The sequence below is a fragment of the Poecilia latipinna genome, unplaced genomic scaffold (genome assembly GCF_001443285.1).
Source record: "Poecilia latipinna isolate Pla-1442-1.1 unplaced genomic scaffold, P_latipinna-1.0 Scaffold2202, whole genome shotgun sequence".
Taxonomy (NCBI): Eukaryota; Metazoa; Chordata; class Actinopteri; order Cyprinodontiformes; family Poeciliidae; genus Poecilia; species Poecilia latipinna.
In genome coordinates this window covers 1-14,422 of record NW_015114818.1, presented here as the reverse complement: position 1 = coordinate 14,422, position 14,422 = coordinate 1, and the positions used below count along the sequence as shown (strand labels likewise).

The following is a 14,422-nucleotide window of genomic DNA, read 5'->3' as shown; positions in this document are numbered from 1 at the left end:
AACCTTCTTAAGATCCAATAGTGCAAAATGCAAATTCTTGCAATTTTTTTGACTGGTCTTAAGATTTTGATCAGGAGTGTATGTCGTATTTGACAACATCAGGTCTAACCAAAGTCAAAGAAATAGAATCTCAAAGGACAATTCACAGTATAAACTTCAGTAAAGACTAATGTAGAACATGGCGTAATAACACTCTGAGGATTCACACACAACTTGGCAATGACTGGCTTAATCTATCTAAATTATCATCTGTGAATTGGGAACTTAAAAGTGCATTCAAAATAACATTTTCTTTCATTAAATCATTCTGAAAATAATCTCAACAATGTTTTTGATAATCTTGTTGGTTGTTTCGATGCTACATGACTTGGAACTGATCTACAACATTTTTTAAACTTACTGCTTAATACTGTGGGCATTGCTCTCAATAGTTATGAAATGACATTACACACAAAACAGAGAAAACTGTTATGTTCTCAAAATGCCAGAAAGATTAAACCACTGAGGATAAATGATCAAAATGACCTTAAAGAATAATAATAATAATTAAAAAAATACATTTCACTCAACTGAAAAATGCAAAAGAAAACCATGCAACAATGTATCTACATTCTGCCAGTATGGTGAACTGAAACTATCATCTGCCATTTTAAGACTTGTACAATGATGGATCATTTTGCTTTTCATCATGCCCTCTCATTTAAAGCTAAGCTACATTTTCTCTGTAATCAAAATGGTAAACAGTAATGCTACATTCAAACTCAAAATTCAGTTCTGTCTATTTCACCTTTAATATAACATTCAAATAATCACAGCAAACTATTCTCTAGATGTTATTTCAGGATTACTACATCTATTGTTTTATTGTAAAATCAAACAGTTTTTTAAATTACTTTTACTAGTGAAAATATACTGTAAAACACAAAATCTTACCAAGTATTTGTCTAGTTTCTAGACTCTAGAATCTAGAGCAAATATCTTAGTCCACTTGAAATTATACAAAACTAACTTGTCAGTAGCTGTTCATCAAGAAATATCTAGTTATATTGGATATAAGCTTACAAAAGGTTGTGTTGCTGATGTCTTTGCTGGTTGTTGGCTGTCTTTTGGGCTGTGAATGGATGGGCCGACCGGGTTTTCAGTTTTCTTCTGACATTGGGAGCGCTGTCGGAGTTACCTTGTTAGCGTTAATCTGCTATCTGTCTGAACTGAGCGATCAGGGATGTCAGAGAGATGACCAAGAATCCGATGGTCACTCTGTAAGAGCTTCAGTATTCCTCTGTGGAGAGGAGATACACAGCTGAGTAGCAACAATCCTATGATAATAACTACAAACACTTGGCAAAGAGGATAAGCATAGAAGTACATTTAGCAGAATCTTAAAAGTAGTTTTTCAGCACAAAAAACTCAAGAGTCACAAAAATCACAAAAACAGAAAGCTCACATATATTAAGTTTATTTATTTATTTATAAGCAGTGGTTCTTAATTATTTTCTGTCATACCACTCTAGTGAACACATTTTTCACCCCCAATCCCTATTTAAATATTCATCTGCACTCACCACTGGCACCAGGATTCTGTATTCAATTATCAAAGCTGATTAATAAAATGAGCTACAACGACTTAAAAATTAAGTTGCTTCAGCTTTTACTATTATTATTATTATTATTATTATTATTATTATTATTATTATTCCAAGTATTAAACCAATGTCTACCAAACGTTCGCCTTGAGCTGATCAAGCGCTGTGGCTTTTACACTTGACACATTGGTGAAGCATTCTACGAAAATTAACCTTCATAGAGGAGTGATATAAATTCCGGTACAGGCAAACCTTCTCCTAAAAGTAACGTCCAGATAGACCATTTTAAATTAAAGGTTCTTCAGGTGATCCACGCCAAGATAAAAAAATAAAAAAATAAAAAAGGAGGGGGTGTGTGATGCTTTGAGAAAACTGGGATTGCCAACGTAAATTCACGACGAAAGGGACTTCAAACTCGGAAAGTGGCGGGCTCCCGACTGTTCTTTTCAGATGAACATCCAGACTAATCCGGTTCAAACTGGTTTTTCTTTTCGTGCAGTTTTATTGTTGCATTACTTCCCCCTTATGGCCAAGAAAGGTATCAGTGTGCTAATTCACTTAACTAAATTTTGTTGTGTTCACACAAAATAAAATTATTTCTTTAGGTTAACATGTCACAAAATCATGTTATCTTTACTAGAATTAATTAATTAAACACAACAAACAAATTTTGTACGTGTTAACTTCAAGTAAGATATTAACATAATGTGAACAACTGCCATGTTTCACTTTTTTGAGGGTGCCTCTTATTGGCTGAATCCTGAAAGAGCAGAGATTCAGCCTCTGTTGCAGTGCTAAGATAGTTCCCACTGAGTGTATTAATGCATATTGAGGTATATATGATGTTTGAATATAAATATTTGTGGACTTCAGCCATTTGCTTTGTCTGTGGTTCCCAGCAGGCTCTACTGTAGTTGAATTTGAATATTTCACTGAACTGATTTCCATATTAATTGCATTTCTGAATAGAAATTAAATCTTTTTCATATTAAGTGAACTAATTATACATTAACTGAATTAAAATGAGAAGAGCATTCCTCTTAAATTGGATGGGTTCTAAATTTCTGTACTCTTTCTGCCTTCCCCTGCAGGACTGCTGTGGTAACTGCAGTGACAGCGATGACGAGCCCACCAGGCTGTGAACACACCCCCACCCACCCATATGAAATATGTTTTGTTTACAACTTTTGCACAACATTTCCCAGAATGTATATTTTCAACATAGTCATAATGTTTGAATTTATTTAAAAGTGTGAAAACTCTGCTGTGGACGCTTTTCCTACTGGGAACACAGGCGGACAGAAAACCTTTATGGTTTTGACCTTTATTGTTAAGGAGATGTTTGCTTTTGTCCACTGCTGCCGAGCAGCTCCTGCTGTAGAAGTGCCTTGCTTTAGGACACCGTGGCAGTGATTACTCAGGGAGGACTGGACGTTCCTCTCTCGTTCCCACATTGAGGGGGAAGCCAGTGACCTTAAGCCCATGAACTGTGACCACTCTTGCCTTCCACATCCCTGCTCTGTTGTTTTTTTACTGGTTTTGTCTGCTTCAACATTTTACCCTCATGTACAAATCTGCTTCTGCATATTTTATTTTTTCTTCCTTGTTGAGACAATCGGCTCCTGGTTTCGGAGCAACTTCAGATAAACTCATTATTTTACAGAGGTGCATTCAGACTTGTGCCTTTTCTTGTAAATCAAAGTGGTTTTATAAGAACCAACCACAGTAACAGTTTATTCCTTGCAACTTGTTAGTAGACTTGAATTAATCTTAAAACACCAGAAGGAGAGAGATCCTTTCCAAGACATTCAATGAAATTTCAATTTAAAAAAAACAAAACATGATACAGTTCTTTGCAAAAAAAAAAAAAAAAAAAATCACACCTTTTGAGCTTCCTCACAATTTCATATGTTACAGCTACAAACTGAGAGTATTTTATTGGAATTTTGTGATAAACTAACACAGAGTAATGCAAACTTTGATTGGAGGGAGGAAATGACATGGTTCTCTTCACTTTGAGAAGAACAAATTTTTCTCTTCTTGCAAAATATATTCTGTTCTTAATGATTGTCGCCTGATTAAGTTGCACGCAGGTGAACTTTTTACTAATTTGGTGTTTCTTAAATGAGTTGGTTGTGTTGGATTTTATGAGTTAAGGGGGCTGTATACATATGAACTGTATATATGTATCCTTTTCGTTCCTCTTCAGCCTTACTTTGTGTTGTTCTATGATATAAAATACACTGAGATATGAATTATTTAAGTCTGATCTCAAGTTCAGAAAACAACATATTCCATGCTGTCATTATTTATTAAGCAAAAACCCATAATAAGTTACAGAAATGCTGATCTTAACCAAATGAGTTGACTTTACCAGGATTAAATTCAAACCTTTAATTTGCTGCCTATTTCTACCCTGTAGATATGGTTTTATATTATAGCAGTCTAAGTTGAATAAATATGCATTTTTTTTAGTCACCTTCTGACTGGAAAACTTAGGAGATGTTTGAATCAAATGTGCCTTCACTGATCCATTAGTCATGAATCTTTTTCTTTTCTTTAATCTATTGTTTATTTCCACTGTAACCACTATAAACCAGTCTGTATCTGGAATTTCTTCTAACAATTTCAGATGGATTTGCTGTTATTTTCCTCTGTCTTAAACAAATAGCACCAATATTATTCGACATACATTTAACCTCCTGTTGTGCCTCCGTAAAGAGACTCCTCCACATCATCCCCATCCAATCACAAGTCTTTCTGTAGCTGGAATAATGACTGAGACATCCTGGTTTAATCCTCAGACTGTGGTGGCTCTGAACGGACATCGATATTCTGCTAGAAAATCCTCAAAGAATATGGTGTCTGTTTGTAAGCTATTAAAATGAGATACCTCTGACTGTCCATGTGGTTGACTTTTTTCCTCTTTCTGTAGCAGGGAGACAGAAACTGAATTTCTGTGGCAAGTGTGACATGAAACTGATCTGAGTGCATCTGTCTTAATAAGCAAACAATAATTTGTGGTCGAATTTAGCGAAGGACATTTACATGTCCTTCGCTAAATTCGTATCTGGCTTTGATGCTCCTTACATATGGAACACCAAGAAGGCCAAAAAGATGTGAAATTTCATGTCTCTTTCATTGCAAAGTATGTTGTTAATATCCTTGGATGAAGAAGAATTGGTTGCACCAGATCTTGATCTATAGCTTTCACTGGAGCAGTTTGAGGGTGAAGCGGCCAGGATGAAGATTAGATTTTCCCCCAGTGTATCATAAGCCTGGAAGGCCACCAGGCTTTACTTGCATTCCCACCAGGCTAAACATCGTTTGTTGATTTATTATGTTTTTTTTGTTGTTTTTTTTTTGTTTTTTTACAGATTAAACAGATTAGAGTTTCTTTCGTCAAACGTTTGAAAGAACAATGGCATCATAGTATGGTCAATATGTGAACACTTAGGAAGACTGACATCAGTTGTGTTTTTATTCACTGTAAGTCCATAACTACTGCCTGGTTCCCCCCCGACTCCCACATGCTAACAATTTCTGCGAATAAAGTGACAAGGATACAGGACCAAAGAGTTTTGGCCACTTTAATTAGGATGGCTGCAAAACTTTACATTTAATTTAATTGCATTTTTCTGTGTTTTCCTTTTTAAAAAACTTTATACTTGGTGTTAGGCATTGTTAATAATGTATTCCAATAACACATAATTACATAGTGATATCTTCAAATTTCCTGTTGATTTTAAAAACATTTTTTACTTCAAAAAATATTTAAAATTGACAGGACAGCTGGGTGAGTGAAGACATTGATAAATATATCTCTGATATGTTTTCTTTCTCATTTAGCTAACAATTTTTGGGATTCTAGTTGAAAACAAGAAACATTTGGTTGATTTCACTTCAGACATTAATGAAAGAAGGTGCTTGTTTGTTTTTGTTTGGTGTATCTAAACTGGTTTCAACTGTAATATCTTTACATGTCAGCAGGTTTCGTAGAAGCCTGGTTGTTTACTATTTATTGATTCAAGTGTATTGGAGCCAAGATGTATTATAATGTTATACAGATGTGTAAATGTAACAAAAATACATCAGAAAACACATCTAGTGTAGATGATTTGGAGAAAATGAGTAAGCTAACAATTTAGAATACATTTAAGCCAGTTATTGTTAGACTGGAGCACATTTTTTCCAATAGTTCAATTCAACACAAAAGGGAGATAAAAGCAGACACCCACTGATGGTCTCTCCTACACAAACACCTTAAGTTCATGATAAAGCCGCCATTCATCACAGTTTACTGTATTTGTCTTTATCTCTCTGCTGTTGTGTTATACTCGGAGTCTGAATCATCATCATGAATCATGATGGCAACAATGGAGATGATTGCAGGTTGTTTTTCCTGATGACGGACTCTTCCATCATGAAGAAGATAGAAATGAAACGAGTCAGCGGAGGTAGAGAGGAAGCGAACTCCTTCACCTGTCGGGACGGGGGCTTTGAGAAGGATGTGGGAATCCAAACAGCAGGGAGGAGACTTCTCACTGTCACTAACATAAACCATCTAAAGTATCCCGTCAGTTTTGTGGAGAGAATATGCAATTTTCCAACCAAGTAAAATGTTTTTGTCCATTTAAAGTTGGAAAGAAAACCCAAGTTTTAAAATATATTTACAGACTGAAACTACTGAACTACATACAGAGACCAAATATGAGGTTGGTGAAACCTCTGAATACCAGAATGCAAATCATCGTTAAAAAAAGGCTTTTCCCACAGTAAAATTCAGCACTTTTCAAGCATTTTAAAAGATTAAGTTTTCAAACTTTTCCAGTACCACACTTTCAATATAAAAACAAAGATAAAAATACAACTAAAAAGACAGTTTCAATTAACTATTATGATATCATTCATTGCTGTTATTAATAATGTCTTCTGGTGGTATTCTACAGCAGGGGCAAGGTAAACAACAATGTAGCAAAATGTAATGTTTTCAAATGTCTCACACACACCTCATACACCTCAGTGCTCTGAGAACAATAAAAAAAAAACAATTTCAATAACGTTTAACATAACAAATATAAGCCAACCTCTATTTCAAATACACAGGTCAATGTTGTTGAACCATTAGGAAATATAAACGGTTACAAAAAAATCTCTAAAATATGTTCTTGCTACATTTTCTAGCATTCAGCAAGTAGAAATATTTTTATAACTTTCCTAAAGCTAGAAAAGTTTTGCCTTACTTAACTTCTGACCTAGAGAAAAAAATGTCTGTGTTTTTCTTATTAGGTGTATGAAAATATCTAGTTTCAACTGTGAATAACAATTTTCACATTTAAGCTTTTAATCAAACATTTCATAGCATTTTATTACAAAACTGTGCAGTTTGAATATCAAGCACTTCCAAGGACTTTATACAGAAATCAGTCACTTTTCAAACCTTGAAACCAACCAATTAAAATTCAAGCATTTTCAAGGATTTCAAGCTCCTGTATGAACACTGCATGTACTCAGGTTTCTTTTGTCAAATCTTATCATTTCTTTAATGATATGAAACATTTAGTTGTGAGGAGAAATGAAAAAGACATGAACTGTAAGGGTATTTTTCATAACAAACATAAACATTTACTGAAACTTTAATATCAGGTTGTGCAAATGAGAAGAATCTAGTAACTTGATGCTTCATATGAATCAGCTCGTTTACAGACTGAATCAAGGCTGAACTTTGTGCATGAGACACATTTTATCGAACATCCAGCACAAAGACCTCCACTGTGTGTCGCTGTGTCATTTTTGGATCGGACGTCATGCTCTCACACTTCCACCCACACACACATTTCTCAGCATTGAGTAGTCTGCTGCTGTCAGTTTAAAGTCACTTCGTCCCGTAACTTCAGAGCAGCTACTTGCTCCTTTTCTCCTTCATTATCCTTTCTGACATTTTGTCCAGCATGCTGGGTCAGAACTCACGCCACTCTGCGGTGCTGCTCACTGATCAAGTTTTTCTGAGTCAGAATAACCTTGACAGGATGAACCGATCTTCTTGGATACTGACAAATGCAAGCAGAAATGTTTCATATGCTGAACAAATAAACAAAAAAAAAACAGATGGAAGGTAGAGACTTTACCATCAGCAGCATTTATGAACTTTTAAAACCATTTATTTTTGGAGATGTAATAAAATGACTGTCAACAATAACCTCCAACATCTGCAGAGATGTTGGAGGTTTAACTAATTCATTATTATCATTATTCATTTATTATTATCATTCATTATTATCACAATACATTTACAGTTTGCAATTCATTATTATTTTAGTAATCGATTGCTTATTCTGATGAGTAATCAGGATAAGTAAGGTCAGGGTAAGGTAATTTCATTTATATAGCACATTTTCAGCAACAAGGCAATTTAAAGTGCTTATCAGATAATCAGATAAAAATAAATTGGCACATTCTGCTGATTTTCTTTTAACCACTTAAAACTTTTTATACATTAGATGATCCAGATGAGCAATTCAGTGGCTTTTTAAAATGAGAAATAAACATTTTATTGCCTAAAATGCAATAACTTAATGTTGCTTGATCATTTGTAGCAAACGATGATCTGCAGCTAAAACAAAATGACCTCTAACATCAGTATATAAAAACCTCAGCCATTTTTCCTCGACTTCACATCTAAACAGTGTAGGGCTAATCTGTTGATTAATCTGTTGATCTGTTGATTATTTTTTAGATTAACTGATTATTAATTGGATAGAAAAAATGCTTAAAATTAATTTTAAAAAGAAAGAAAAAGGAATTTTAACCAGGTGAAGATAAAACTGCCACTTGAGGAGTTCTGGATACAACATACAGAGATTTATTTTTAATGTACAACGAATATATTATTATTTGTACAATTTTGGCTTAGTTACTGCTCTGAGTGTGTTGCCTTTTTTGAGTCTGTATACTCCAGTTAATGATTAATCCAATACTAAATTAGTTGACTATTATTTCAATAATCCTTTCATCGCAATTAGTCTGATTAATCGTTTCAGTCCTACTAAGTACTAAGGTGAAAAGAAAATGTTCAAAAGTCAGAATCTAAAATAGAACAGGAAAGTTGGAAGCTGGTAAAAAGCAGAATGTGTTAGATAATAAATGATTTAAACAGAACCTGGATCAGAACCAGGCTGCTCTTGTCTCAAATTATCTTAATATACTTACCTGGTCCATTTTATTATTATTATTATTATTATTATTATTATTATTATTATTATTATTATTATTATTTTCTTTTGTCTTTTAAAGGACAGCAATAAAGATCATCAATATCCTGACACTATTTTTAAAAATAAATAAATACAGAAATACCTGCACCCCAACAGTGCAATTTAGTTTGAATCAGTACGGCTTGGCCTGTTAAACCCAATACTACAATCTTATTTTCTAAATATCCTGTTAGTACCCGTATAATTCCTTCTTTATTATTTTGCTCATTATGCCGTCATCTTCTGGGATCATTATAACTGTTATTTGCTGTGAGCCTGTGCGCCGAGCTTCTAACTCTTTCTACAAAATGGTATTATTCCCTACAGTTCCAAAGACAGGTCTCATTCACACTAAAAAACAGACAGCCAATAATCTGGACCAATTCAGTTATGAATTTTTAAAAAATAGTCATTAGATCAGCCCTACAGTTGAGCTAAACATGATGCTAGAAGCATTTTTTTTAGCTGCTTATGAATTTTTTGCTACAAATGATCAACTGTACAGAATATGTTCTTATACTTTAGGCAATAACATGTTAATTTGTTTGCTCTCTTGTGTATTTCTAATATTGTAAATAATGAAATAATTTACAAGATTAAATAATTAGTGGTTAAATGAAAAACCTGCAAAATGTGAATTTTTAAATTTGATTACTAGGTTACTTATCAGAACACTCAACTGAATAATCGATTAATAGAACAATCATTATTTGCAACTCTAAATGTATGTTTTATACTTTCAGGATTTTAAGGTTTTAATCATATTCATGTTCTTCATAAGCAGCTGTCATGTTGAAGTATTTTAGTCTGGATCAAAGTGACGGACCGGTCTCTAAGCTCATGTCTTTAGGATTAAAACCAGTTTGCAGTCTGATGCCTGCAGCTCCACATAAATCCACTGCTCTGTGTAGGTGGACTCCTATCAGTGGGGCCACATCAGCTGTAAAACCACTTCAGAGCCACTTCCACTCGGAGCTTCACTCCACCTGCAGGGAACCAGAAATGGCTCAGAACATTTTTAGAAATGCTGTCAGCCTGAAAATGAACTGCTACTATGTTGCTTTTTGTCTCAGCTGCAGGGGAAACGACTGTGAATAAAACAGAGAAAAAACCTCTGATGTTGTAGAAAGAATCATAAACGATTCCCAGGAATGGTCATAAAATGGTTGATGTTCACAGTGAGCCTGAAGCGTCATTCAGTTTACAGCTGACATGGCTACAACTGGAAGCTCTAACTTACAGAAAAATCTAATTTACACCTATTAAAAAAGAATTTTGCTACATTAAAAAAAATATATAGTTTCCTGTTTCCTGCAAAATAGGAAGCTAGGAACCTAGATCACCCTCAGAATCCTGTTGACATTTATTAGAGATTTCCAACTGAAACTCAAAACCAGTCAGATTAGAACTCTGTTGGACATAATGTCCAATAAAGGTAGGAAACAACTCTTGGATCCGTGTCTCTATTTAGACATTAATTGTCTTAAATTAACTAAAATTACCACAATTACAATCACAAATGTTTAAATACATTTTGAATTCAATGAAAACAAAATCCTTAAAACTTCCCTCCAGCAAAGTCCATGTTTTGGACATAAAACAGGTTTTACATTTTATTAGCTACTCATAGGTAGTTAAGGTGGAACCAGTTTACATAAGCACTTCTTCTTCCAATCTCTTATAAATATCTTAAAAATCTAGGGGGAAAAAAGCCAAGTCAAAAGGGAAAAGAAATGTGTCATAAACGTTCACTAAAGAAGCACATTTTAGAGCTTTCCTCTAAACAAATGAGATGTTTTACACATAATTTAAATAATGTAAATATCAGCAAAAGGTTTTTAATCTGCAAAATTTTAACAATTAAAAACAACTAAATGGAAATATAGCAAAACCTACATCTTGCTTCTCTGGAACAAGACTGCATTAATGAAGAAGTCGACACCTGTTGGACTGTAGGACATGGAGACTCAACACAAACCTGAGAAGAGGCATTACTGACTGAGAAACTGCACTGATTTCTGATCAAAATCATTCAAGATAAATCAAGATGTGTGACAGATCTTTGTGCCATTTGTATGCTTGGATTCATTGGTTAGAGTTTCTATTGCCAGGATAAACATTACTTAGAGACAGTAAAAAACAAACAGCAGCAGCAAAAAAATAATAGCTAGCTCAACAATGCTAATGATAGTCATGTTTAATGTGTATTACCAAAAGAATAGTTTATTACCTCTCGTCTCGAAATGCCAGCAGTAATATCCACCACCTACATCCTGCTCTGGAGCTGCTGCAAAGCCTCCTGAGAAATAAACATGATAGCCAAAGTTATTCATCAGAAGAACTATTGAATCTCTACAGGAAGAAAATTGCTGCTTATTAATAATCTGTAGTATGTTTCAAACATGTGGTAACAGTGACGTGTCATTTCTTGAGAGCAACAATCTCTTCATATCAAACTCAGTTGAATTTATCCAATGATGTCAGAAAGTCTTTTCCTGTCATCCAGATGGCTCGGTCCAACTTGACTGTAATTTGGAGCTAATGCATTCCTGCAGTGACTATGTAAATAATTTCTCAGAAGCTGGCATTGCTGCAAAGACACCACATGTGAGGATTTGAGGTTTTTTTTGTGTTTATTTTAGGTTTCTGTGTCTATTGAGTCTCTGTGTTGTCCTGTCTACCCCTTGATTGTTCCCAGCTTTTTGACCTTTCCTGTGTTATGCACAGTTTTCACTCTATGATGATGATTTATGAGGCTCAATGGCAAATTTCCCTGATTACCCTCTGTATATTTAATCCCACCTGTGTTTCTTGTTCCTCGTCTGATCCTTGTCTTGTCAGTTGTCAAGTCTATCATCAGTGTATTTTCTGCACCAGTTGCTACCATTATTGAGCTATTAGCCTTCTGCTCATTCTGTGCTGATTGGACTTGGTATTTATGACATCATCATCATTCCCTACAACCTGGGTTCGCTGTGTCTTCCTCACCACCTCTCACTGCAAATCATGACACCACAGTGTCAAAGTGTTCAAATTACAGCAACTAATAATGCTAATGGGTGCCAAAGTTAAAGTCACAGCTCAGTATCATTAAACACAGAGCAGAGGGCCATGACAATGTCTCTAGATATAAAATAAAATGTACAAAATAAATGGTAGAAGCTTTTTAGCCATAATAAGCAGTGACAACAGTTATAAGAGGAAAATAGTTTAAAGACTGTTGGAATTAACGCTATGCCCTTGTGTTATTGTTTTATTGGGAATATTTGTATATTTAAATCAGCAGCAGTTCTGATTACAAGTCTCTTCCACTGTTTCTATTTAAAAAACACAAACACATTGAGGAAACCCTGGTAAAAAAAAAAAAGTATACTTTAGTATACTAAATTTTAACATACTTTAGCATACTTTGATTGATGTACTTAAACTATACTATGTTGGAACAACTTTTTTGTGCTTAGTATATTTTAATAGTATTTAAATTAGTATTAAATTACAATTTTTAGTATACTTCGTATACTGTAACGTACTTTTTTGGAACAACTTCAAGTTGTACTTAGCATACTTTAAGTGAACTTTTTTAATGTACTATTTATATATTTTGAGTGTACTAATTCTGTCATAGAATTATATTAAAAATATACTTTTAATATATTTTAAATATACTACTAATATATAAGTAATGTATTTAAATTACACTTAATTTTTATTTTTGATTTACTGCTATTGCTAATAAAGTACAATTTTGATAAGTCTTTATTCATACTTTGTACATTACATGCATAACTACACTACAGTACTTTCATTGTTTTAGGCTACAATTACATAGAAAGATTAATTACACAAGATGTTCACAGTAATTCAAATATTTTGTTTTATGACCGACATTTTAAAATTGTCCAATTTTATTCACAATTTTATGAGCTTTACATAAATTAGCAGTTTACACATCAAAAGTGAACACAATGAACATGAAAATTTAAGTGTGACAAAAAAACATGAATGTTATTACTTTAAAGAACAAAAATTATAATTACATTGTGCTTTCAATATATTACCATTTTTGTAACACTTTATTTGATGGGGTGTGCATAAGACTGACATGACACTGTCATAAATATAAAATAAAACCTTTCATCCAACTTTTAAAGCAAATTCTTATTAAAATTTAATAAAATTTACTCAATGACACTTCATGACACTGCTGGTATGTTTCTAACATGAGTGAGGATCAATGACAGAACATTCCCATTCACTGCACCACTGCACCTTACAGAAACCTACAAAAAAGAACTGATGATGATGGGGACCGGGTGCCTGGGGTGGAAAAACATTTCTGGGTGTCTTCTTTGCCTGTTTATGTTAGAAGTAGAAAAAAATAGTCAGCAATATCATAGAATCAGTTGATGTTGGCATTAACTATGAAGTTGTTTTACGTGTGGACTTAAGGAGACAAACTACCTTAAAAGCTTTCCATCCATGATCTGAACACACTGATCCTTGCAAGGTAGTGAGGGTGGCTGGTGGTGCCCATCTCCAGCAGTCAGATGAGAGGCAGGGCTCACCCTGGACAGGTCACCAGTCCCATCACAGGGCCCTGAAAGCCAACAACAAATAAAATGTATGAAAGAGAAATGTTAGATAAACAAGGGGAAAAATTCTGACCAGTTATCTTTAAATCAAATCATGTTTATTAAGCACTTGGTGTTGGTAACACCAGTTTTTGTTGTTGAAAATGTAACTAGCTCCTCATTTAAAAAAAAAAGAAAAAATTACACCATGAAGACGATGTGAAGGTTCATCCTCAGAGCTGGTTGGTGATCTGGTGGAGCCAGAGCCTCTTGTGAGACAGAAAAGTCTTTAGGTTTCCTAACACTTGATTTCTCTGGCTTCCTCTTTCATCTTCATTTGCTTAGACTGCAAACATATGTTGAAGATAAAAACATTGATGAACAAGTTATAACAACAACCTCACAATATCAAAGTCTCTCTGTCTTATGGAGCTTAATTAAAACCAGGTTAAGTTTATGAATAAAAGTATAAGTCGCAACAAACATAGCCTCCATGCATTTATAACATGAAGCTGAATGATTGCTATAGTAATAATCATACAAGTCACAATAAAATTGTTAAAATAATTATTTATAAAACCAACGTAAGTTATATATCTTTACGGCACTGTTTATAATTAAACGAAGATAATTAATAAGCAAACTTACCACTAGCTAGCAAGACGTTAGCAGCCTTCGTCCCTCCGGGCTCCTTTTGTGACACACATTTCATTTCCATCGGTTGTTGTCCCGTTGTGTTGTCGTCCAACTCGGATTAGGACGTCACCAGCTTGAATTTACCAAAATTAGTAACTATTGTCAAGGCCCTCTCTACTTTTAAGGCAATATTATGCGAGCAAAAATGGCGAATTTGGACAGCGTCTGTTATCTTCCCTGCGTTCAAGTTTTTTCTTCTCTTTATGGCGTTTTAAAAAAAAATGAAAGTGTGCAATACCGCACACTCCCATCTGGTCTGGAGTGTGAACCGGAGCTAATCCTGTTGATTATAGATCTTACATCATATCTGAAAATGGAT

The 14,422-nt window shown here is 34.1% G+C and overlaps 1 protein-coding gene across 1 annotated transcript in view; it reads left to right on the top strand.

Moving 5' to 3' along the window:
• Window positions 1-4,487, top strand: part of LOC106936718 (G protein-coupled receptor kinase 6) — an 87,210-nt gene extending 82,723 nt beyond the window's left edge. Inside the window, exon 16 of the mRNA XM_015017898.1 lies at window positions 2,675-4,487. Within this exon, the coding sequence (XP_014873384.1) occupies window positions 2,675-2,725 (51 nt within the window). The 3' untranslated portion in view covers window positions 2,726-4,487. The remainder of the gene's footprint in view (window positions 1-2,674) is intronic.
• The last annotated feature ends 9,935 nt before the right edge of the window (window positions 4,488-14,422 follow it).